Source organism: Hemitrygon akajei, chromosome 21, assembly GCF_048418815.1.
Source record: "Hemitrygon akajei chromosome 21, sHemAka1.3, whole genome shotgun sequence".
Taxonomy (NCBI): Eukaryota; Metazoa; Chordata; class Chondrichthyes; order Myliobatiformes; family Dasyatidae; genus Hemitrygon; species Hemitrygon akajei.
In genome coordinates this window covers 59,090,051-59,115,946 of record NC_133144.1, presented here as the reverse complement: position 1 = coordinate 59,115,946, position 25,896 = coordinate 59,090,051, and the positions used below count along the sequence as shown (strand labels likewise).

Here is a 25,896-nt window from a genome sequence, read left to right as displayed (position 1 = left end):
AATGAACCTCTCCCGCGAGTCAGTAACCGACCCACGTTGTGTGTTCCATCTTTGTCTTCTGTATCTGTGAGGCTTCAGTAACATTGCGGATGAACGCCGGGTGCTGGGGCATCCGCTCTGCAGGAGCCTGTGTAAATCTTCCGTCATCTTTATAGAAAATTAAGGGATGCTGATTTACCGAACGTGGATTCAGATAGAAATGCATTAAAAATCTGAAGGGGTAAGATAGGCACGTTTTAGTAAATTCCTAATAATTTAGTTTTTTTTTGTCGTGAACATCTTAAACTTTCAATTTGGAAAATAATGTATACATCTTCGCGAAACAAAGACAGCCCGCTCAAATAAATCCCACGCCTGATTTAAAAGAAATTGTCTTTAAAAACATAACAATTGTGATTAGAATCATTGTCCGTTTCGCAGATCCCGGTTTGTGAACTTCATAGTCATTTGATCTGTGTGTATCCATTTCTCGTAAGAGGGGCTAAATATCCCCAGACCCCTTGACAAACTGTTTTTGGATCGAATAAGCAGAGCTATGGGACACACACGGTGTCTTGGTAACAGTGTTTAGCAAGGGAGACCTCAATTTCTGATCACTTTTAGTAATATCAAATTGTGGATTAGTTCGAGCGAATATGAGGAACAATCTTTGCCGATTTAGAATTGTACCAAACTGTACACAACTCGTTTGCTCAGTGTAATTTATTTGTTATATATTTTTGGATTGATACAGATTGACATCTTTTGCACATTGTTTGTTGGTCTCTGTGTGTAGTTTTTCACTGATTCTGTTGTATTTCTTTGATCTATTGTAAATGCCGGCAAGAAAATGAATCACAGGGTGACATTTGGTGACATAACACAACTGCGAAAATAAATTTACTTTGAACATTGAACAGATACATTTTAGACACCATAGAAGGAATTGAGAGACACGGGAAGTGTATCTTTTAATTGGTTACAGATTTAACACCCGGGTCAGCAGTAAAACACACCGCGTCTCCCAGGTTGCTACACACTTCATTAGTTCAGTTAATAGTTTTTCCCTTTTCGTTTTTGGTCACATCTTGGATAACAAATAGCTAACGTTTAAGATGTGACAGAGCCTTTGAAAGACTGACCGGGTCACCCGAATGACCAGGGGCGATCGCCTGTTGGAATTCTCCAGCGGTCAACATCACCATCATGAGTGTCCCTCCCTGGATACAGATACACAGCTCCGTCTGTCTCAAGGCAAAATAGCCCAGGACACGCTAGGCTAGGTCCAGTGGAAGCCGCGGCTAACAAACGGTGTTTTGTTGTGGTTCCGATTCAATGTATCCTTTGCAGGTGATGCCAGAAAGAGATAAGGGGCCTCCAATCATTCTACTTTGTCTAGACTTATACTAAACAAGTGAAACTCTACAGGCCGGGAAGTCACGAGTACAGACTCTGCCTCCCCCTCACCTCCCCCTTACTCCCTCTCTCTCACACACTTTCTCTCTCTCCCTCGATCACTCTCTCTCCTTCGCTCCCTCTCCCTCTCTCACTCACACTCCCCCACACCCGCCCCTCCCTTCCTCTCTCAAGCAACACACATACACAATGCTGGAAGAACTCAGCAGGCCAGGCAGCATCTATGGAAAAGAGTCGATGTTTCGGGGCGAGACTCTTAATGAGGACCCTCCCTCCCCCTCTCTCCCTCTTTCGCACTCATTCTCTCTCTCTCTCTCTCTCTAACTCAAACACACTCTTTCTTTCTCTCTCCGTCTCTCGCATTCATTCTTTTTCTCTGTCCCCACACACAACACACATATAACGTACACGCCACAGACGCACATGCATAATACATGCTTATACAGACAGAAGATAAACACGTATTGAAGCGAATACAAACACATTTCACGTCCGCATGTTTATGCAGTGTACAGATTAAAACCCACACCGTTGAGTACTGACTTCTAAGAATATACGACATGGGATCAGAAGTAGGCTTCTCGGCCCTTCGACTCCTCTCCCAATTAGTCCGTCTACATTTTCTCCACATCGCTAGATTCTCTGTCTACTCCCACCCCTGTCTCAAATTATCAACCGCAAACTCGAACAGATTTGAGTATCCACGGCCCTTCGGGAGAACATTCCAGAAAAAAGTTGGGCCATTTTGAAGAAATACCCCTCATTCTGGACCGAATTTGGCGCCTGCAGTAGACCCTAGCTGCGCGCGCAACACACACACACACACACACACACACACACACACACACACACACACACGATACAGGAAATTCTACGGGAAAGTACAGTACATGACAATATTCTGAGACGGGAGTTGGTTTACACGTAGTCGCATGTAGTTACAAGGAGGAAAACAAAGCAATGAGGGGCTAACGCTAACGTTGCCCCGATTCACTCCTGTATAAAATACATTTAATGTCATTTTATCGTAATATCCACAGTTGGTATCCTCCACCCATCGGGCTCCTGAACCACTGTAGATAACTTCACTCACCTCAACACAGAACCGAGTCCACAACCCATGGACTCGCTTTCGAGAACTCCACAACTTAAGTTGTCGGTATTATTTATTTATTTATTATTGCTAGATTTGTTTTGTATTTGCAATGTCTTCTTTTGCACGTTGGTTGATGATGTTTTGGTAGTTATTCATCGATTTGCTGTATTTCATTGGTCTACTGTGAGTGCCTACAAGAAAAATTAATCTTAAGGTAAAATACGAGGGGTGATTGATAAGTTCGTGGCCTACGGTAGAAGGAGATGTTATTAGCTTCAAACTACATAATCTTTCAAAGAGTCGAACTGTAACGAGAGCTGTATAACTAATCTGCTTCTACTTTAGGCCACGAACTTATCAATCACTCTTGCTGCGGACTCTTTCTGGAAGTCCAGCACCGCTGGACTAAGTGTGTAAATGTAGGAGGGGACTATGTTGAAAAATAAATGTGCTAGGTTTTCTAAAATTGACTCCTCTCACATTAGGCCATAACTTATCAATCACCCCTCGTATAGGGACATATATGTATTTGGTAATAAATTTATTTTGAATTTTGAACTTCGAAAGTCTTCAATGTACGCGTGTAACGTGAAGTTCCCTAGGACGCACTAAGGCTACGGGCTGGAGGCTGCCTTTGAGCTGGGCACCGTTCATCCTGCCTCTCTCTCCCCTTTGCTTTCTCCGGGAACAGGCCAGTTTAGCGGCTTTGCCGCAGGGGGGTCCGCAACATGAACGCAGCCACGTTTCCCTCCTTCCCTCCCTGCTGGAAGAGCCGCTGCCTCACAGTACCAGCGGGCTCTGAGTCTGTGTGGAGTCTGCACGTCTCCAAATGAACGTGTGTTTCCTCCCACATCCCAAAGGACGCGGGTTATTGGCTGTGAATCTTCTTTAGTGCGCAGGTAAGTGGCAGAATCAGCAGACCGAAATGGGATCGGTGTAACTGGGTGATTGGTGGTTGGTGCATACTCTAAGTGCCCTGGTTTCCGTGGGATATGCCCCCATAACCCTCCAAAATTAATCACTATACAGAACAATTTCGAGAAATATCCAGCGAAGCGGGAGCGCGGGCTATTTATTCCCACTGTCGCTGGTCACGATTAATAGCCTGATATTCGCCATTGTATCTGCTGTCACGTGCCGTGTGATAATTGAAAATCTAACATTATTCAAACCGGATAGAATTCATTCGGCTACTTATTGTTACTTGCTGCCCTAGTGTGTTGGATCTCTGAGGCGGCTACAACTTGAATCATTTCCCTTTTTACATTAGCTTGAGACAACACCGACAAAAAATGGGATTACTTTAGACAGTAAAAGATTACATTGAAACATTCAAATATCATTGGCTACTAATCTTACCCAAAGATCACTCAACACCGCTGGGAATGGGTAGGAACGAAACAAGGGACAATCAGGTTACATTGCAAATGTTACCGATACTCGAAGCACCAACCCGCCCGGTTTCAAAACAAATCTGTTCATTTTTAAGCCTCTGGTCACTAGAAGTGTCACCTCTCACTCTTTGCCTGAGCAATGGATTAAGCGAATAAAGTAGGTTCAATCTTAAAACGCCAGCACGCAGCGTGAGACCATATTGTAACTCCAGGGGAATTCATTGTAGAAAATAAAGTTTATTCTCTAAAAGAATAGTTTAACTGCGGAGGCTGTGAAGGATCCTGGTACAAGTTGTGTTAGGGCAAAGTTGTGACGGGGGCAACACTTCGACAGATCTCCGCACCCACTGTAGTTCCATCCTCCAGCACAGCTTGAAGGGTATTTGAACACTTGCTTTTCAGTTCTTGTCCTAAATCTGCCTGGCTGTATTCCATAATAATGGTGTGTGTGTGTGTGTGTGTGTGTGTGTGTGTGTGTGTGTGTGTGTGTGTGTGTGTGTGTGTGTGTGTGTGTGTGTGTGTGTGTGTGTGTGTGTGTGTGTGTGTGTGTGTGTGTGTGTGTGTGTGTGTGTGTGTGTGTGATTGGGACTTTCATAACCCAATTCATTGCAATAACTGTGACGGATATTGGCAAAACCCCCACTCTCACTGGGAGCAGGTGCCGGCCTCACTGCGGGGCTCGAGGGGTCGGTCTCCTGTCCTTTCGTTTCGGGACACAGATTAGCATTAAATTCTAAATTCCACTATCGAGGGTGAATTAACCCGGTAACTTTTTTTTTAGCATATTTTATTTCCAATGGGGAATGAAAAACTATCCAAACTTATTCTGAAAAGCAAAATGGAAACTTTAAATATTTTAGTCATAACCCCAAACTCAAGGCATTTAAGGATTAGTTAGGTTTGGTGTCGCGAGGATACTTTGGAAGTTCGATGATTATGTCCAGCGCAGTTATAGGTCGTTCCAGAAACTAATTATATATTTAATTCTTATCAACAATTCTTTATGTGATTTATAACATTCGTTACAAGTAATAAAAAAAGCGATATAACGCTATTCAATTAGAAGTTACAGGGTATGGCGAGGCTGAAGTTACTGTTCGTTAAGTTACCCCACACTCTGAAAGCGGAGCTTAATTAACCAATCTGGAAAATAATGTGGCAAAACTGCTATGATCAGTTTCGGATTTGGTTTGCAGTTTCTATATTAAAGACTTAATTCATCTAAAATTGCCCACTTACTAACGAACAATTCTGTTTGTCCACGATCCGTGTTGAAAGTGAAATCAAATCCGACATTATTTGTGATGGGAACGAAGCTAATGGCCGTTCTCAACGCGCTCAGTGGGAAGCATGTCTGTTTCCAATGAACGTGAGATCTGGATAAAGTGGATACCCGATCCCCGTCACTTCTGGAGCAGAAAGGGAATTCCAAATATCCCATTCCAGATCATTTCCACCAACGGTTAACTTTCTGACCTAACTAAGCGGCATCTTCTTTGGGCAACTATTTGCCGGAATCCTCGCCGCATACTTACCCACACCCTCGCTCACTCACTCACACATACACGAAAATATTACACCTATATATAGTAATTTTAACTCAAAGTCAGCACACATCTGTTCAATCCAATCTGTCAATAAATACATAGCCTGCAAGTGAACTGATATGATTGATATCCCCCACTAGAGTGTTCAACAGCCTGTGTTATGGCTCCGCGTGTGTGGTACGCGGGTCCTTTTTTAATCCCCATTCATTAATCTTAATATATTAATTACCATGTACTGATACTGTCCGGTGGGCGCACAGGTTGCTCCTAGCCCGCAGTATCACATTGACCCGGGCGAGTTGTCACTCACAAACACTCCCAGGTGATTTAAAGCCCTACCTCCAAGGGAACAGCAATACTTTTACTGGGAAATCACCGTTTCATTTCTCAGCCCCCGTTTGCAAATCGTCTGTCAATTTCCAGCCTTCCCTGAGGAAACACTTTGCATGTCAAGCTCTCCTGCGCAAAGCGCCTCAGAACTTAACGCTCGCTAGTAAATACGCCAGGCACGTTGTGCTGGCGGTTTGGGGGTGTCTGTTTAATCGTCTGACTTCATTTGTTAATGAGCGAAGGATTACGTGGAAGTGAAGGGCAAATGGTCCGCATTTAGCTCCTAATCCTAGAGCTGTGTGCTGAGCCGGCGAACTTGCTCGGATCTCTCAAAGTGAAAGAAAAGTGGAGGTCAAGGGTTAGATTGATCTTGGAGTAGGTTAAAGGGTCAGTACCGCCATCGTGGGCCGAAGGGCCTAAACTGCGCTGTACTCTTCTATGTTTTTTATTCTGTCAGAATTTCTATTAACTCCTTTGCTACAGCAGCCTGAACTTGTCTTTGGAAAAAACAAACTGCTGGTGGTATATAATTAACATACTGCTAATTAGATTTCTTAGAAGAACCCTTTTCCTTACTTATTTTACATTCTAATTCTTTTAGCAATACCCTCACAATCTACAACAGACTCCTTATTCTCACGGGGATAGTTTCTCCTTGCCAAATTTCTTGCAAGCAAAATAATTTATCTTTCGTTATTTTACACCCCAATTCTTGCAGCCATACTACAGGACCCCTTTCTCATTTCACTGGGTCACACGGTAACGTAGAAACATAGAAAATAGGTGCAGGAGTAGGCCATTCGGCCCCTCGAGCCTGCACCGTTATTCAGTATGATCATGGCTGATCATCCAACTCAGAACCCTGTACCTGCTTTCTCTTCATACCCCCTGATCCCTTTAGCCACAAGGACCATATCTAACTTCCTCTTAAATATAGCCAATGAACCGGCCTCAACTGTTTCCTGTGGCAGAGAATTCCACAGATTCACCACTCTCTGTGTGAAGAAGTTTTTCCTCATCTCGGTCCTAAAAGGCTTCCCCCTTTATCCTTAAACTGTGACCCCTCGTTCTGGATCGCTCCACGTCCGGATCAGAATCAGGTTTAATTGCACTGGCATACGTTGTTGTTTTGCGGCCGCGGTACATTGCAATACACAGAGGAATTACAGCTTGACCTTGTAGTTTAACCAGGCCAGTTGCACAGCTTCCCCGTAGTCGCTCCGAAATAGCGCCTCGCCTGCGCGCTACTAACGTCAATTCCACAGACCCGCACATTGCACAGTTGACACTTGACTTCTTTATTAAGATCAAATATTTAATCCCAGTTTCAAATGCGGTTCTTACAATAAATAGCAATAACTTACTCCGTTCCATTTAAGGGTTGGATCGGTTTATCCTCCGTTGGTTTCGGTACATACAGTATATACTTTACAACTCGTGGACGGGGTGAGAGGAGAACTTCGGTAATTAAACGATTTTCCAGTCATGCTGATTTAACCCGAGGTGTTGGTGGACGGGAGGAGGACTGCCTGTGTTTCTGATTAGGGAGAGTGGAACCGATGGGTGAGGAGGGAGGGGAAGGTGGGTTAGCAGGACGGACCCTCACTTCTGAGATACAGCCCGTAGCCACAACACCGGAAGAGATGAAACATGTTCAAGCCGGAATCAGGAAGATTGTTGTCCAACAGTCTTGTGCATTAAAAAATCTTTTTTTCCCTTCTAGTCCGTTGGACCGTTTGAACACTTGCGTCCACCTCTTTCTCCGCCTTTCTGGTTTTCTGAAGCTCTAAAATATTTACAACTGGTTTGTTCAACGAGGAGTTCCGTAGTGGTTTTTTAAAAAAAAAAAATCCATGTGCATTTCGTTTTTGTTTGGCAGTCTCTGCGAGTCTCCTGGAGAGGTACGTGTATAAAACCGGCAGCGAGGAGAGCCGATTTAGTAGCTGGTAGCTACGCTCTGATCATGCGGGGCTTTGGGAGCATGCGGCGGCCGAATCGGGGGGAACCTCAGCTCCCTCCTCACGTCTCCACGGGGCTGGGGACCATGCTGTTCGGGGTGTCCGGCAACTGCGAGGACAGAGAGGTCACATCACTTCCAGAGGAGTTCGGCAACGAACCCGATTCCGAAAAAGTTACCTGCGGGGACATCAAAGGCACATTCACACAACGGTCTGTTGCCTCGTGTAACACGTGGCTCGTACATTATTAAACATGCTGTTAAAATCCCGATTGCTCACAGGTATTTTAACAAAGGAACTAGGGAATATTAAAATCACTGTTAACTGACCATTTCCCTTTGTTTTATTAGAGTCATTATATAGTTAACGCGCTTCAAGTCGGATTGTAAAACTACCACTGCATCTGGAGCTGACCTGCTTCCAGTCAGGTAACAAACTCCGGTACCACATCTGCGCGCTTCCAAAATAAAATTTCAAATCCAATTAAAAGTAACGAATAATTACAGATAGCTCGGAAATTGCTGGGATTAGATAACGGCGCACGAACTAAACTGCTGGAAGTACTTTTCGTTTAAAGTTAATTTTAATTGCCCATATAAAATACAGAGATAGCTGCAACCGGGAAAGGACTGAATCCTTGCCTTGTTATGCATGGTTTTTCGTTCAGTTACCAAGTGAATGTCGCAAGATAGTTTTTGGTGACATATGTGCAGTGGTTATTTGATAACAAATATACTTTGAACTCTAAAGCCTATGGCGGCTTTCACCTGAGGATTTCGCCTTTTTCAGGTGGACGCTGATACCCCATTTCCCACACCGGGGTTTATTACCTCCCCAGTACTGTACCACCGTCGGATATTGTCTTCTGTCTCCTCCAATTGGCAAACTACTGTCCCAAGTACCCAGGAACAATGAACAATTTGCCTTGCATACGCAGTCATACAATCCATGACAACAGTGCAGGTAAAAGAGCAGAGTGGAGAATAAAACGTTACCGTCACCAACAGTGCAGTGGGATCTCAGAAGGGGAGGGTCTGTGACAAAGACATTGGATCATGACAACTCCATCATAACTGGTAGGGGAAAGGTCAGTCTAAACTCATTCAACTCTTACTAACTTCTTCCATCATTTAATATGATTGAAATTGGATTATAACCAATGTCCAGATTCTACATACTATTTACTACCCTTCCTATGGGTATCCCTAAATATCTAGATATCCCAAAAGAGCAAACTCGATGGGCTGAATGGCCTAATTCAGCCCCTATGTCTTATGGTCCCATGGAAACATTTAATAGCCTGACTAGTTCCTCTCACCCAAGTGTCTAAAACAAATCCAGCCCCTCTCCACAAAACATTAAGGTGGTATAGTGGTTAGCACACCGGTTTACAGTACCAGTGACCCGGGTTCAATTCCCGCCACTGTCTGTAAGGAATTTGTACTTTCTCCCTGTGACTGAGTGGGTTTCCTCTGGGTGCTCTTCCCCCCCCCCCCCCACAGTCTAAGGACGTATCGATTAGCAGGATAATTGGTCATTATATCTTGTTCTGTGATGAGGCTAGGTGCACCCGATGGGCTGGAAGGTCTCAACAAATAAAGAACAGAGAACTAGAAACATCTGGAACCTAAGTATGAGAGATTCTGCAGATGCTGGAAATCTAGAGTAACACTCACAAAGTGCTGGAGGAACTCAGCCAGTCAGTGAAATAAAGAGCTGATGTTTTTGGCCAAGACCTTTCATCGGAACTCAATCCAAATAACCAGAAGACACGATCCATGCATTTAAAGTCATACCAAAGAAAACATAACTCAACCTCACACATTCCGAACAGGGATGGTGTTCTGCCTCTAGAGGCATTATTAATTCTGTACAAATATCGCTTTCTCTTCATAAGCTTCTTTTTACATAATTTCCTGTGCAGGTTAATTAATTCAGATTTCAACTTGAAGCATACACGACAGAAAGACGTCCATCTCTATCCACTCCTCATTTGCCCTTGAAACAGCAACATCTGTGAGTTGTAAGCTTTCTCAATATTGGTAAATAGTAATGTACTTTGAGGAAGTACAATATTATGTTTATTGTTCATAGCTGTTAGCCTATCATTGTGCCCCGATCTCACTCTAGTCCACGGCATAGCTATAGCAGGTTGAATAAGTGTATTACCTTGTTTGATGGCGATCGTGAGAATAATCGATAATATTAATGTACTCTGGCATACAACAATTCTGTATTGAATATAATCTGTGTTTGCTTAGCTTTGTACAGTTTCACAAAGTTTTCTTATTAAAAACCCTGAAGAAAGCTTCCACTCGGGTGATCTTTGAGAAGGTGTTTAACTCGCTGCCTAGCTTTGTACACGGCGCACTGTGAGAGCAGACGAGATAGAGGTCGTGAACTCTACGTCAAATCAGACGGAGAGATAAGTGAAGAAAAGTTTGGATTATTTGGGAAACAGATAAATGTGAGAGATTCAACATTGAAATTTATTTATCACATGTACATTGAAACACAGAGTGAAATGCGTCGTTTGCGTTAACAACCAGCACAATGGAGGTTGTGCTGGGGGCAGCCCGTATGTGTCACCAGACACTCTAGTGCCAACATGCGCAGCAACACTTACGGGCTGTGATAGAAAAATAGGCACCTTATTTATTTTAATATAACAGCAATAATTAAAAATCCGATGGAATGAGACTCTGCCCTTCCAAATATTAAATTTCAGGACCAAAGTAGTTGTTGGAGCATTTACTCGTGGCATTATTTGGGCAGCTGAATGATAAAGAACTTAATTTCTTGTTTGATTAGCTCACCTCTATCGGGCAAGTACCAGACCACCACACCGTCCCCAATATACCCAGTGGCCACTTTATTAGGTACACCTTTACACCGGCTCATTAATGCAAATGGCTTATCAGCCAATCATGTGGCAGCATCTCAATGCATAAACACATGCAGACATGGTCAAGAGGTTCAGTTGTTGTTCAGACCAAACATCAGAATGGGGAACAACATGATCTAAGTGACATTGACTGGGGAATGATTGTTGGTGCCAGATGGGGGTAGTCTGAGTATCTCAGAAACTTCTGGGATTTTCACACGCAACTGTCTCTAGAGTTTTCAGAGACTGATGTGAGAAACAAAAAAAAAAATCCAATGTAAGGCAGCTCTGTGGGTGAAAATGCCTTGTTAATGAGGGAGGCCAGAGGAGAATGGCCAGACTGGTTCAAGCTGACAGGAAGATGACAGTAAGTCAAATAGCCACGTGTCTGAACACACAAGATATTGAACCTTTAAGTGGATGGTCTACCTCAGAAACCACACCAGGCTGCACTCCTGTACCATACTGAGTGTATGTTTCAGAGGTGAATGTCAGCAGATTGCTGTACAGAGGGGCAGCATTCCTACCACACTGCACACTCTGCAGTATGCACTCGACAAAATTTGTCATTTCTTTCTTTTTGTTTGTTTGGCATTTTTTCATTACTTAAATTCTGTACAAACAAATTTTTATTCCTTTTTCAATTTAGGTATTAGTTTGTAAATCCCATAGGAACAAATTCCTACTACCAGTCTTTACTGTGTGTAGTTTTTCACTGATGCTACTGTACTTTTTTGCTCTACTATGAATGCCTACAAGAAAATGAATCTTGGGGCAGTAGATGGTGACTGTATATGTACTTCAATAATAAATTCACTATGAACTTTGAAATTACCCAGCACCTGAAATTACATGGGTACTTTGCAATGATTTTAAGAAGCTGTTCATCCTTCAAAATGTGCATTTGTTTGCCCTGGTGTCTGTGCTGGAACTGGCATTCTCCTTTCTGTTTAAAAATTAAAGATGAGCTTTATTTATCGCACGTGCATCAAAACATATGTACAGCGAAATGTGTCGTTTTCTTCAAATCCAGTCAGTGAGCATTGTGCAAGTGTTGCCATACTTCCACACCAACATAACGTGCCCACACGTCACTAACCCGAGCCTGCCCATCTCTGGAATATCAGAGGAAGCTGAAGCACTCGGAAAAAACCTACTGGGTCATGGGAAGAACATACAAACTCCCTACAGACAGTGGCAGGAATCAAACTCCACTCTCACAGCTGGCATTGTAACGGCATTACGCCAACCACTTCACTACCATGCCGCCATTTAACGTGAGTTTCGTTGTTTATATAATATCCGGCATCTTATCCAGGCTGGCACTTCACCCTAGTGCTGCACTGGCACATTTTCAAAAGACATGTTAAGCTGAGGCCCTCTTCATGAGCCTGAAGACCAGGTGTAGGGTACAGGACTTCTCCCCATGTCTCAGCTAATGACTACACAACCAAAAATCAGGCTGGCTTTCTTAAAGTAACAATGCCAGACGCAATTCCTTGACTTCAGGAGGGCCCGAGGACGTGAGGCAGACTGCATAAATGCAAGTCTATTAACTTCTACATGTTCAAAACTATATAGGATCACCTTTATTTAGCATATACATTTACATCTATTAGGAATTTGCTGTGGTACATTGGTCAGGGTGCAAGATGCAATAAAATCAACAACATTCAGTAATTATAAAGAATAAAGAGTTATATAAAAATAAATTTAGAGGTTAAAGTACAAATATGGAATAAAATGTGCATAAATACCAGCACGTATCTACAATGTAAATAACATTGTAAAATGTGGTTTAAAGTGTTTACAGCGCAGTGACAGGGTATTGGATAGAGGGGGTGGGAGAGCGAAATCAGATGGTTGATCGGATGAACTGTTTGGGGGAAGAAACTTTGAAGATGGTGTGGAAGTTTCAATTTAATTGCCCTAAAGTGCTTTATAGAAGGGAGCAGGGCTGGCAGTGTCCACAATGATTTTCCTGCCCACTTCTTTGTCCTGGACACATACAAGTCGCACAGTGAGGTAGACTACATTTGGAAATATATTGTGCAGGGATAAAGGCTGAACATGCATGCTATATACATACATACCGTGCACACATTAGGTACTCTGTACAGTATATGCAGATATATATCACAAGTTACACTATTATACATATATTTAGCAGTATATCCTAATATGGTGGCGCAGTAGTGTAGCAGTTAGCATAGCGCATTACAGCGCCAGCAGCCACAGATTGGGATTCATTTTCTGCTGCTTTTTGTAAGGAGTTCGTACACTCTCCCCATGACCGCGTGTGTTTCCTCCCACATTTTCCAAAGACATACAGATTAGGGTTAGTAAGTTGTGGGCATGCAAAGTTGGTGCTGGGAACATGGCAACACTCGTGGGCTGCCCCCAGTATATCGCAAACATCGACACAAATGACTCATTTCGCTGCATGTTTCGATGTTCTGATGTACATGTGACAAATAGAGCTAAACTTTAATCTTTCTTTACTTAGTTAATCTAAAGTCATCTTATTGAAACAAACAAAATCCCTACAGGACTCAATGTGGTAGATGCAGGAACTCCTTGGTCAGGCTATCTAGGACCAAGGATAACAAGTGGGAAGCTAAACCTTATCTTTAATCGGTATACAAATATATCAGGTATACAGAAATATACTGCAGTTTTATTGCAGTATTGCATTTGCTGAACGTAAATGTAAATTCTGGTAGACTAATTGGTTGCCGGTCTTCAACCACTGGATGAGATAGATACCCGGTTATTAAACTCTGGTCAGACTGTTTCATGTACTTCATACCTGATGATGACTAAGTAAGCTAATCCTTTGGCTTTAAGGGATTCAATGGCTTTCAGGTCTGGTGACCAAGTTGAATACAAGAGATCCAGGTAGGATTTCCAGAAAGCCATCTCACCTGTGAAGTGGCAATCAGGACCTAACCTGAATGACTGAAGGATACTCGCCAGCTTTGGCAGAGCTTCAATGCTATCACCTCCTACCAAGTGGAACCAAGTGACATAGGGGGCCACAAGGCTTCACTCCCAGATGAACTCAATTACTTTTATGTTTGCTTGAACCATCAAAACATGGAGGCACATTTCACAAGCTCACAGCCCCTGATGATCCTGTGATTTCAGTCTCTGAGGCTGACGTGACAGCATCCTTCAAGAGGGTGAACCCACGGAAAACATCCGGCCCAGAACAGAGCACCTGGCCGAATACCTAAAGACCTGTGCTGGAGTGTTCACCAATGTCTTTAACCCCTCGCTTCGGTAGTCTGCCTCAAACAGACATAAATTATACTAGTGCCTAAGAACGTGGTAACCTGCCTTAGTGGTTGTCTACATCCACTGTGACAAACACCTTTGAGAGGCTGGTGATGAAAAATATCAACTCCTACCTGAGAACCGAATTGGATACACTTCAATTTGTCTATCATCACAACAGGTCAACAGCAGATGACATTTCATTGCCTCTTCACTCATTTCTGGAATATCTGGACAGTAAAGATGCCTACATCAGAATGCTCTTCATTGACTACAGCTTGGCATACAATACCATCACCTCCTCAAAATTAATCAATAAGCTTCAAATCCTACGCTTCAATACCTCCTTGTACAACTGGATTCGCAGTTTCCTCACTTGCAGACCCCAGTCAGTTCAGACTGGTAACAACATCTTTTCCACAATCTCCCTCAGTTCAAGCTGTGAGCTTAGGTCCCCTGCTTGACTCACTTCATAGTCATGACTGTGAGGCTAAGCACAGCTCCAATGCCATACTTAAGTTTCCCAAGGACACCACTGTTGTTGGCTGAATCAAAGGCGATTACGAATTGCCAGAGGAGAGAGAATGAAAATTCATTTGAGAAGTGCCACAACAACAATCTCTCACTCAATGTCACAGAGATGATTATTGACGTCAGGAGGAGGAAACCAGAGATCCATGAACTAATCCTCACCGGTGGACCAGAGGTGGAGAGAGTCAGCAACGTTAAATTCCTCAGTGTTGACACTTTATACGATCTGTCCTTGGTCCAGTGCATAAGTGCCTTTACGAAGAAAACATGGCATGGACTCAACTTTCTTAGAAGTTTGCAAAGATTTGTCATCTCTAAAACTTTTGGCAAACTTATAGAGATGTGTGGTGGTGAGTATATTGACTGGTTGTATCACAGTCTGGTATGGAAACACCATTGTCCTTGTATGGAAAATATAAATATTCAGAACATGAGATGAAGAGTTCTTGAAAGTGAGTCCAGTTCGGTGATGGGGCAAGTGAAGCTGAGTGAAGTTACCCCCTTTGGTTCAGGAGCCTGGTGGTTGAGGGGTAACAACTGTTCGTGAACCTGGTGGTGTAGGACCTGAGGCTTCTGTACCTTCCTCCTGATGGCAGCAGCAAGAAGGGAGCATGAGTGAATACTGCCAATCCATCGTGAGTACAACCCTCCCCACCATTGAGCATATCTACATGGAGCGATGTCACAGGAAAGCAGCATTCATCACCAAAGACCCCACCACCTGGGCCATACCCTTTTGATTCTGCCATGGTGTATGAGTGAGGGGAAGGATCTGGGGAGATTTGATAGGAACTATGGAGGACTAGTTATTAGGCAAAGCCCTCCCCACCACTGAGCTCATCTACAAGGAGTGCTGTCGCAGGAAAGCAGCATCTATCATCAAGGACCCCCAATATCCAGCTCATGCTCCCTTCTTGCTGCTGCCATCAGGAGGAAGGTACAGAAGCCTCAGGTCCTACACCACCAGGTTCACGAACAGTTGTTACCCCTCAACCACCAGGCTCCTGAACCAAAGGGGGTAACTTCACTCAGCTTCACTTGCCCTATCACCGAACTGGACTCACTTTCAAGAACTCTTCATCTCATGTTCTGAATATTTATTGCCTATCTATCTATCTATTTATTTATTATTTTCTTTCTTTCTCAATTTACACAGTTTGCTTTTGCACATTTGGTTGTTTGTCCACCCTGTAGGGTGTGGTCTTTCATTTATTCTATTGCGTTTCTTGTACTTACTGTGATTGCCCGTAAGAAAATGAATCTCAGGGTTGTATATGGTGACATACTATATATGTACTTCAATAATAAATTTACTTTGAACATTTTACTTTTAAGGGAGTCTCCAAAGTGCACAACTGAAGGTGTCCATATCCTATTATAAGAACAGAAGACACAGGGGATAAATTAGGTCATTTGGCCCATCTATGTTGCTGCACCATTTCCTTTTTCTGGTTAATTTATACTTCTATAGCCCTGCCTATACAGTAAAAACATTAATCATCTTGGTGGCTTACTCCAATCTAAAATCACTGTCACCATTCTCTTCTGCCATCAACTGAAGTTTCCCCACTTTGTATAATCAATGTTGAAGGCACTCAGGTTTCCTTTGGTAGAAAAATTGGGCACCCAAGTGGTTTTTTTTAGATTATTTGTCTCATGTACACGGAGACATCAAAACATACAATGAAATGTGCCGTTTGTGTTAATGACCAGCACAGTCTAAGGATGTGCTGGGGGGCAGTCCACAAGTGTTGCCACGCTTCCACATAGCATGCACACAGCTCACTGACTCTCATCTGTGAACGTGAGAGGAAAGCACAGCACCCAGAGGAAACCTATGGCGTCACAGGGAGAATGCAGAAACTCCTTAGCGACAGCAGCCAGAATTGAACCCCGATAGCTGGCGTTGCGTGTTACCATGACACCCACCACATTTGGGATACCACCCTTGTGTCCTTGATGACGAGGCCAACTTTTATCCAGAGAAACATAACAACATTTGCTTTGCTTCACTAATGCTGAGATGATTGATGTCTTTTGCTTTGGATCAATCTAGAATTGGAAGCCTTTCCTTCCGTGAGATGCCAAGAGCATGCTGCAAACAGAGGTTATTAAACCTCCTTTCTTGGCATCTGTACGGAGTCCATGTTTCACTGCCATAAAGCAATATGCTGGCTTTTCTCTTTGGAAGGATGAGGAAGCTTCAGAGGGGGTACAAGGGAGATTTACCAGGATGCTGCCTGGATTTGAAAGCGTATTTTATGAGGTTTTTTTTTCTCTTTGAAGGAGGATGAGAGGTGACTTGATAGAGGTAGATGATAAGAGGCATAGGTCATGTGGACAGCCAGGGACTTTTCCCAGGGTGGAAATGGCTAATGCAAGAGGCATAATTTTAACAAGATTGGAGGAAAGTATGGTGGGGGGGGGGGGGGGGTTGTCAGAGGTCAAGTTTTTTTAACACAGAGAGTGATGGCGATGTGGAATGCACTGCCGGGGTGGTGGTAAAGGCAGACACTTTAGGGATATTGGAGGGAAAGGTTAGATTGATTTTGAAGAAGAAGAAAGCCCGACTCCAAGTGGAGTCATCGGGACGCCGCCGTGACGGTTTTTTTTAGCAGGCTTTCTTGTTTTTTATGAGGCCGAGTTGCTAGCTCGACGCTCAACCCAGCACGGATGGAAAGTGTGCAAAGGAGTTGGCTGGATTCGAACTTGGGAGTCTTCGCTCCAAAGTCTGGCACTGATGCCATTACGCCACCAGCCAGCTAGATTGATTTTAGAACAGGTTAAAAGATTGGACAGCACTGTGGGCCAGATATACTGTACTTCATTGTACTGTTGTATGTTAGAACAGATCAGTCTGTTAATCAGGAAGGACTCGAGGCTGCTTTTCCAATGCGGACATTGGGGTGTGTTCGTGACAGAGATGCTTGTCTCCCGAGTTAACAAGATTTGGTGTCGGCTTTCAATGGAGTATTGAGTCTGATTGTGGGAGAATACATTAACCATAGCCTCCTTGACCCCGACCACGAAAGAGAACACATTACAGTGTTGAAACTGCCATCCATAAGTCCCAGAGGTTGATCTGCTAGGAATATGCTTTCAGTGGGATGGGCTGCACTTTCCTCTGGGATTTCAGTCCTGATCTTATATGAAGATCCATTCCAATTACAGATGAAAATACTCTCCACATACAGAGCACTAGAGATTCTGCAGACGCTGGAAATCCAGCGTAATACAACAGAATGCTGGAGGAACTCAGCAGTCAGGCAGCATCTATGAACGGCAATAAAGAATCAACATTTATTTCCAGTCTCGATAAACGGTTTCAGTCTGAAACGTCGATGCTACCTGATCTGATGAGTTCCTCCAGCATTTCGTGTGGGTGTTACTCTACACACATACTTATGATTCAGACATTTTACAGACATACAGAAAGCATGAATATAATTATGTGCATCAGAACTTCTCTATATAAACACATATATATCTGTGATGTATTATGTATAGTTGACTACACACTTACACATACTATAGACAAATCTCAGAGTTGTATTCTGCACACACACTTTGATAATAGAGTGAACCTTTGAACCTTTTGACAATGAATTGTTACATGTTGTATAGAAATACTGAGGAACACACACAGACTGCTGAAGGAACACAGCAGGTCAGGCAGCATTCATGGAGAGAAATAAAGAGTCATTTTTTTGACGGCTCAGACTCCTCATCAGCCCATAGAAATCCTATCTATGCTTGTGAAAGTTTCAAGGTTTAAGATTCAAGCTTATTTGTCACGTGTACATTGAAAGATACAGTGAAATGGGAAAAAAAAGTGCTCCTTTTAAATTAAATCCTGTATCTCCTGCCATTCATTTATCTGAACAATTTGCTCAGTGGGGTAACTACGGCATCACTTGTAATTATTGACTGCGGGAACAGAGGGGCCACAATGCATGGAATGTGACTAAGTACATTGACTGTTATTTCTAAAAGGTATCTGAGCTGCGATGGGGAAAGAACTGTTCGGTCGTGGATGTTCATTGGTTAGAAGGGAGTGTGTGGTTAGCATGCACTCATGCTCTGTGATGCTGGGTAGTTGGTATTCCATCCTGGCTTCTCCAAATCCCAACAAACCCTGATGTCCAAATGAGGCAGTGTTTGGATCCAGCAAGTACTAGGTATGAACCTTTCACCCCTGGGTGCAATAGGCTTGGCTCGTCTGTTGCTGATTCCTTCTGTTCTGCTTCATTAAGGCAGGGTACACTGAGAAGTGTGTGATAACATACTGTAGTAATACAGTGATGTAAGTATGCAATAAGCATACTGAATTTGTATTTATTTCAATCTTACATCTGTCCCACAACGTGAGGGAGCACTGTATGTATATTTAAGTGACCATGACCTGATTACATCAGTTGGAGCCAATGTTGAAGATCAAGGCTGTAGACTTGTGTCTGGCAATAACATGAAGGTGGGGAAATGAGAATTGGTCAAGAGGTTCAGTTGTTGTTCAGCCCAAACATCAGAATGGGGAAGAAATGTGATCCAAGTGACTTTGACCATGAAATGATTTTGGTGCCAGACCGGGTGGTTTGGGTATCTCAGAAATGGCAGACCCCCTGGGATTTCCGTGCACAACAGTCTCTGGAATTTACAGAGCGTCGAGTGAAAGAGAAAACCATCCCGTGAGTGGCAGCTCTGTGGGTGAAAGTGAGAGAGGTCAGAGGAGAATGGCCAGACTGCTTCGAGCTGGCAGGAAGGCAACAGTAACTCAAATAACCACGTGTCACAACAGTGGTGTGCAGATCATCTCTGAACACACAACACAAGTGGATGGGCTAGACCTCAAACATACAGAAATACACTACTGGTCACTTAATTAGGCACAAGAGGTACCCGATATACGTACATAATGTCCACAATATGATTAGATGAGTTGAAACCAATGCTGAAGATCAAGGCTGCACACTTGTGTCTGCTGTCAACCTGGCGGCGGTGAACAAAGAGTCGTAGTTCAGCAACTATCGACGTCCGCCACACTTACCCGTCTAACCTGTCATACCTTCACAAACATCACAATCTGAGAGGGCAGGGTTGCACCCCAATAATGCCTCCATCAACTAGACTGAGCGACTAAGAAATTTTTTCATACTCTCAATTAGCCCTGGAGTAAAACAGAACTGGAAGATATCTATATGGAAATACTGCTCCCCGAAACATCGACTGTACTCTTTTTCATGGATGCTGCCTGGCCTGTTGAGTTCCTCCAGCATTGTGTGTGTGTGTGTGTGTGTGTGTGTGTGTGTGTGTGTGTGTGTGTGTGTGTGTGTGTGTGTGTGTGTGTGTGTGTGTGTGTGTGTGTGTGTGTGTGTGTGTGTGTGTGTGTGTGTGTGTGTGTGTGTTGGTTGGTTGGTTGGTTGGATTTCCAGCATCTGCAGATTTTCCCTTGTCTGTGATCCCCAACAAGACTGGTGTGTTCATTTGCAAATGAGTGTCAAGTGGTTCCCATTTTACGGTGTTACAATTTACCCGGTTACAGTTGGCGGAGGTGACACACTTTAAAAGACCAACTAAGCTAACCCACAAAAAAAAAACACATTGTATTTGACAGTCATAGAAATAAGGGATTCTCACAATCCTGTATCTGACAGCACCTCTAAATATATTTGACTCAAGCTTTCCAAATGCAATGCCACAGACAAGGTCATAATTCATACCCTGCAGATATTGTATCTCAATACCACATTATGAATTCATAACACATAATACATACATACTGTTTTATAGTATCCTGGTTATAGTTGGTTTGCTGTAAGGGTTAACCTATGAGCATTTGATGGCCTAGCCTGTATTTGCTAGAGTTTAGAAGAATAGGGGGGGGGGGGGGCGAGGGTGTCTCATTCAAATCTACCAAATATTGAAAGGCCTAGTTAGAGAGAACCTAAAAAGGATGTTTTTGTAGTGAAGAGTCTAACAGCAGAAGGCACAGCCCCAGAATAGAAGGATGACCCTTTAGAACAGAGATGAGGAGGAATTTCTGCAGCCAGAGGTGGTGAATCTGTGGAACTCATTGCCACAGATGGCTGTGGAGGCCTAAGGTTACGGAAAGAAGACAGGAGAATGGGGTTGAGAGTGATAATACATCAGCCATGATCGAAGGGCAGAGCAGTTTCGACGGGCCTAATGGCCTAACTCTGCTCCGATGTCGTATAGACCTCCCCCACCCCTCGTCGCGACCCGAAGCCACTCACCAGTTGCTGGAAGGCAGGCTGATCGAGGTCACTCTGCAGTGCGAACTCACTCAGCGCTTTCCAGGGCGGCTGGTACGTCTGCACCTCCACGGCGCTCCCCTGCATGGAGCCGTCGTGCCGGATGGGGCTGGCCGCTACCATCGGTGTCCCAGTCAGGCCCTGCAGGCTCTGTGGAGGACAAGGGCGATTGTGATGTCTGTGTCACTCAGACCCTCCCAGTACCAACAGGAAGTCTAGAGAAAGAATCGCCAAACGCGGGACAAACCTCTCTCGCTTAGATAATAAACGTCAAACTCGTCACCTTCCTCCTGAGCGCTCTATTCTCATTGCAAATTTGTCAATTAAATCCCTTCAGCCGAATATACCTTATAAATCAGATGTTTTGAATAACACAGGCTTTTAAAACAGCCCTTTTCGCAAGGCACGGCGTTCTTCTTTTATCTTGTAAAATAAAACTGTATGATATAAACATCCAACGATTTAGTGTGATACACAGAATTCGTTGAACAGGTATCGGGAATTCGATTTACCCCCTGCCGCTGCAGATGTTCGAAAAGGAAGAGAGGTCACTGCCAGTGTAGAGTCAGACACATAGTAACCGACATATAAACCCAGATAAACTTACATTTAATATCGAGCGAAACTGGAAAATATATCTAACAGTCACGATAACTGTTCCCCAAATTGATTGGGAAACGAAGTCGATAAACGATGTTACATAGCCCAGCGTGTTTAAATGAGAATAACAAACGCGGCCTCCTTCCCCCTCTGTGTGGCGCCGGTCTAAATAAACTGTTTATTTTCAATAAAGCCACCTCTCCCGCACCAAACGCAGGCCGCTCCCTTTAATGGATTCTAAGCAAGACAGAGCGAGGAGAGAGGACGCCATTCTCCCGGGTTCCCTCAGAAAGCCCAGTCACAATTTTACAATACCATGTCATTCGCGGAGCTTTTGGGCCGCGGAGGTATTTCCTGTTTTTGGCATTAGCTCCGGGTAAAGCGGGTCCATGGCTAAATCCTTGACATTTTATAAATCGCTACTTCATTTAACCCCATAGGTAGAATTGCTTATTTAAATCCCGCCAGGGCAACGCAGCATATTTACGGCAAAATCTAACGAATTCGGTATTGTTTCAGAAGCTTTTCCAGTTTTAACTAGAACGACATATTGTTTATGCCTTCCCACTAACAACTAGAAGTGAGTAGATCTCCTAAATACTGCATGCATTTCTCCGATACTAACCGCACACACCAGTTTAACCTGCGCAGCAAGGGCGTGAGATTACTACAGGCAACTCGCCAGTACTAAAGAAATCTGCGAGATACTCACATAAGTTACATTTCTTTTTTCAAACCTTTCTGCAGTTCTCCCTCCCCTCCCCCCAAGGCACCATCGCTCTTGACATTACGTGACATCTGCGTCTACACTTAGTCCAAAGTAATGGACATATCATTGACTTTCTCGTTGGGCCCGGCGCGTCTCCCTCCAGATTTATCCTTCCAAGCAAAAAATTCTCTTTCAATAGACAAGTGACCTTCCGTTGCGGTAGTGGAAAACAGGAACTCGCTACCTTTATTAGATTATGAAATGTAACATTTTATTTAAATATCCAGTTAATCCAGCTTCCGCTTAGCATTTACCCTCCAATCATTTCAGATTTGTTAAGCATTCCTAGGGATATTTCCATTAATTTAAAATATTTCTATTAAAGTTTTCGAAAACGCTAGACAGAGCGGTTTGATTGAATGTTTGTACCGGATTTAATTTAGAGGCATTCTTTTTTTTTAATCACAAGTTTAACTTCTCACTCCTAATTCAGGGTGCTAACCTCCTTGTAGCCAAATAAATACGAATCCTAAAATGCGCATGTTATTTTCGTAACTGTCTGAACACATAACCCTTCAATAAGCTTAATCTACCTAAATATTTATGATTCAAATTTGTTTAATGTAATTTCTAGTACACAAGTGTAAAGGAGAACGAAATAATTTTAACTCCAGATCCGACGCAGCACAAAGAAACACACTAAGATAACGAACACAGTAATATAAAAACACAATAAATATAAATACATAGGATAGCTTACATGCATAGATTGATTGTATGTCCATAAAGTGGCGCTAGGTACAGAAGTATCTGTACATAAGGAGATTTAAATACATTAAACTATAATTCGCTCAGTTGTGGCGTCTGTTACTCACAGTTTTGTCACTGTGTTGCTGTTGTTGAATTTGTTTCATGAGAAGCGTTTTCTTTTTATCCTTGCAGCGCTTGTTTTGAAACCAGACCCGAATGACCCTGGGGCTCAGGCCAGTCATCTCCACCAGCTGCTCTTTCATCAGGGCGTCCGGTCTGGGGTTCGCGGCGTAGCAGGTCCGTAGCGTGTGCAGTTGTTTCTCATTCAGCACCGTCCGTACCCGGGTCGTCTTCTCCTGCTGCTTGTGGACGTGGGACCTCAGGGGTGGCTGGCGGACCGAAATGGGTTCTGCTGCAAAGCAACGGGGCAACCATGACACACGCAGACAGTGGGATCAAACCCCAAATGCAAAACACTCGCTCTTTTCCAGACAGGACCCACTCTTGTATGGCCAATATGAAGCTAAGTTGGACATCCTTCCACGCACACACACACACACACACAATATTGTCCGATAATTTGCCCCACATATTTGTAGAAAACTCACAATTCTGTTAAGAACACAACTAGCTTCAGAAATAATTCCCTCAGATACGGAGGCTCCTTCCACAATTTACTTCACACCACCACTCATTCGCATCTCGCTTTGCACACCAGGCCTTATTAATATAAATACAAAGGATAGCTACGTGTGCACATTCTGAACAGTGAAGTACACTAAATATATTTGACCATATACTACAACAAATTTCACGACAGATGTCCATGATAATAAACCTGATTCTGATTCTACCTAGATACTAAATTACTGAAAAGTATTCTTACAGAGGCAGTTATCTTCCAACTGTGTAAACACGAGCTAACTGACTCTCTACAATTATGTGGAATCTTAGAGAATTCGGCATAATTTAAATCTTTGTATACTTAATGAATCCGAACTTGTCTGTAACCCCACATGGCACCAGCCTTTTCTAAACTCTGGCGGTTATTTGCAAAAGGTATCCAGTGTGCGAATTTTAGTAATTTCCCATCTGGATTTTAACTTTTTTTTTTGCATGAACTTGCAGGCAAACAATCGATGTTGCTTAAAATAATTAAATGAAGCCGGTGTATATTTTTGTTGAACACACATTATGTCTCGCAATTAGGAATATTTATTCCTCTTTTTGACTCTGTAATTACTGGCTTTATGCCAATTTCCCTATTGCTGCTGTTGTAAGGATTCCTTACAATGTGGCTGTTTTAATCGCGTGGAAAATAAGTTACAAATATTAGACTGAAAGATTATTATCTCTGTTTCAACTGTTTAGGCTCTAATGCTAGATATCAAATATCTTAAATTATATAGAACGCCATCGTCCAATTAAGATTAACAGCGAATACAAAACTGAGCAGATTAAATGACGATGTGTGGATTTATTTGTGGTAAGGCTTTGTGCAGGGCTTTTCAAACACTTTCCCAGTGTCCTATATCCCTCTTTGCTAATTGAAAAATGTGCTTATTAGATTTATGCCGGAGGTCATGCAATCTGTCTGTGGCTGACTGTTTTTTTACCTGCCATCTGGAGGGACCTGTTAGTCGGCTCCGGGCTAAGGGGGTCGCCCCCGGCCGAGGCTCTCTCCACCACGTCGTGATCGGCCCGGCAGAACAACTCGTCGTCTCTGAGGGCGAACTCGTCGCCAGGGATAAGCTGGCGGCTGCACGCCACGCAGCGGAAACACTCGATGTGATAGACCCGGTTTCGGGCTCTCATTACCAAGTCGTTCTTACTGAAAGTCAAACTGCACTTGGCACATTTGGTCCCAAACAACCTACGGGGGTGGGTGGGGGGGGGGGGAGAGGAGGAGGAAAATACGATATTTTAAGTTGCGACGGAAAACATTTTAATTCCATTATTTCGATGCTGTAAGTAAAATCATTTCACATTCTAACCGGTGGCTCTTAATTACGAGAAAAATCTTCATTTTCCAATATGTATTGGACATAAACAAAATGTATTGACCTAGTCTGCGAAACTGCATTGGCTTAATTCGTTGGCATTAATATAGACTGCGTATGCTGCAGATTGGAAGGTTCTGCGGAATTCTGAGCACATCTTCCTATCTATTCCAACTGTTGCAATGTCATCCTGAGTTTTTCGTTTACGTTTATTTTTTTACGGACATGCTTTCTCCCATTTTCTTTTTTTTTTCAAAGTCGTCTTTGCCTCACCGAATGTAATCCCTCTTGCAGTAAGTCTTGCCGTCTTTCACGAAGCAAGTGCAACTTTCATCCAGGTACTGCCGGCACTCGGCGCACTTCAGGCACGCGGCGTGCCACTCGAGGTCCGGGGAAACGCGGAGGATGTACTGGTCGTGGATCTGACTTCCACAGCCCACGCACAGGGCTATTCCATGCTTCCCTGACAGCACAAAACATTGACTGAAAATTAACTTGGCAACAATTTTGCACTTATCTCAGTCTGGAGTCGCATCTAAATAATTAGAGACTAGAGATTGTAACTGCACCAGAACGCGCTACCTTGCTTATATTTTGAGTGCAAAATAAACCGTTGAATATAAGCAGCCCAAATTGAAAATAATTATTATTTTATTTGTTTCAAGCAATTTACTTACTTTTGCAATGATCCCCCATAGCACCAAGGAAAGGTGTGCTGAAAATAATATCCACCATGCAGAACGGGAATAAAAGACCGATTCCAACAACCATAAGTGTTAAAACTGCGGTGAAAGATCAGCAGCAAACTGTCGGGATGCCTGATAACAAATATTTGGGGTTAACTGCAGTCCCGCACGTTGTGATTCCCCTCCCCCTTCTCCCACGCCCCCTTCTCACTCCACGACGTACCGCCATGACGCCACGACGCAAGGAGCCACCGCAGAACGTGAGAGCCCTAGATATTGACATCATCAAGAGGGTTGGACCGAACGCTGCCCACCGATTGGCTAGACATGCGCGTATGTCAAAAAAAAGTATCATTTCGCCCCTAGCAAAATTGACAAGAGCTTGTAACCGTTTTGCAACCAGTCGGATCCTGCACACCACAAGCGTTATTCCATGAGAATTTTATAATCAGCGTTTACTAAAATATCGTG

General features: G+C 43.4%; 1 protein-coding gene across 2 annotated transcripts; it reads right to left on the bottom strand.

Annotated features, from left to right (window-relative positions):
* Nucleotides 1–7,044: 7,044 nt before the first annotated feature.
* isl2a (ISL LIM homeobox 2a) lies at nucleotides 7,045–25,606 on the bottom strand. 2 transcript variants are annotated; one of them, XM_073025784.1, is made up of 6 exons: nucleotides 25,417–25,606; nucleotides 25,013–25,202; nucleotides 24,356–24,612; nucleotides 22,865–23,151; nucleotides 20,663–20,830; nucleotides 7,045–7,898 (listed from the first exon to the last, which is right to left on the bottom strand). In XM_073025784.1, the coding sequence occupies exons 1-6, from the start codon at nucleotides 25,508–25,510 to the stop codon at nucleotides 7,782–7,784; spliced, it is 1,113 nt and encodes a 370-aa protein (XP_072881885.1). In that variant the 5' UTR covers nucleotides 25,511–25,606; the 3' UTR covers nucleotides 7,045–7,781. The 2 variants fall into 2 exon arrangements, with proteins under 2 accessions (XP_072881885.1, XP_072881886.1); XM_073025785.1 differs by having other exon boundaries at nucleotides 22,865–23,148.
* Nucleotides 25,607–25,896: the final 290 nt, after the last annotated feature.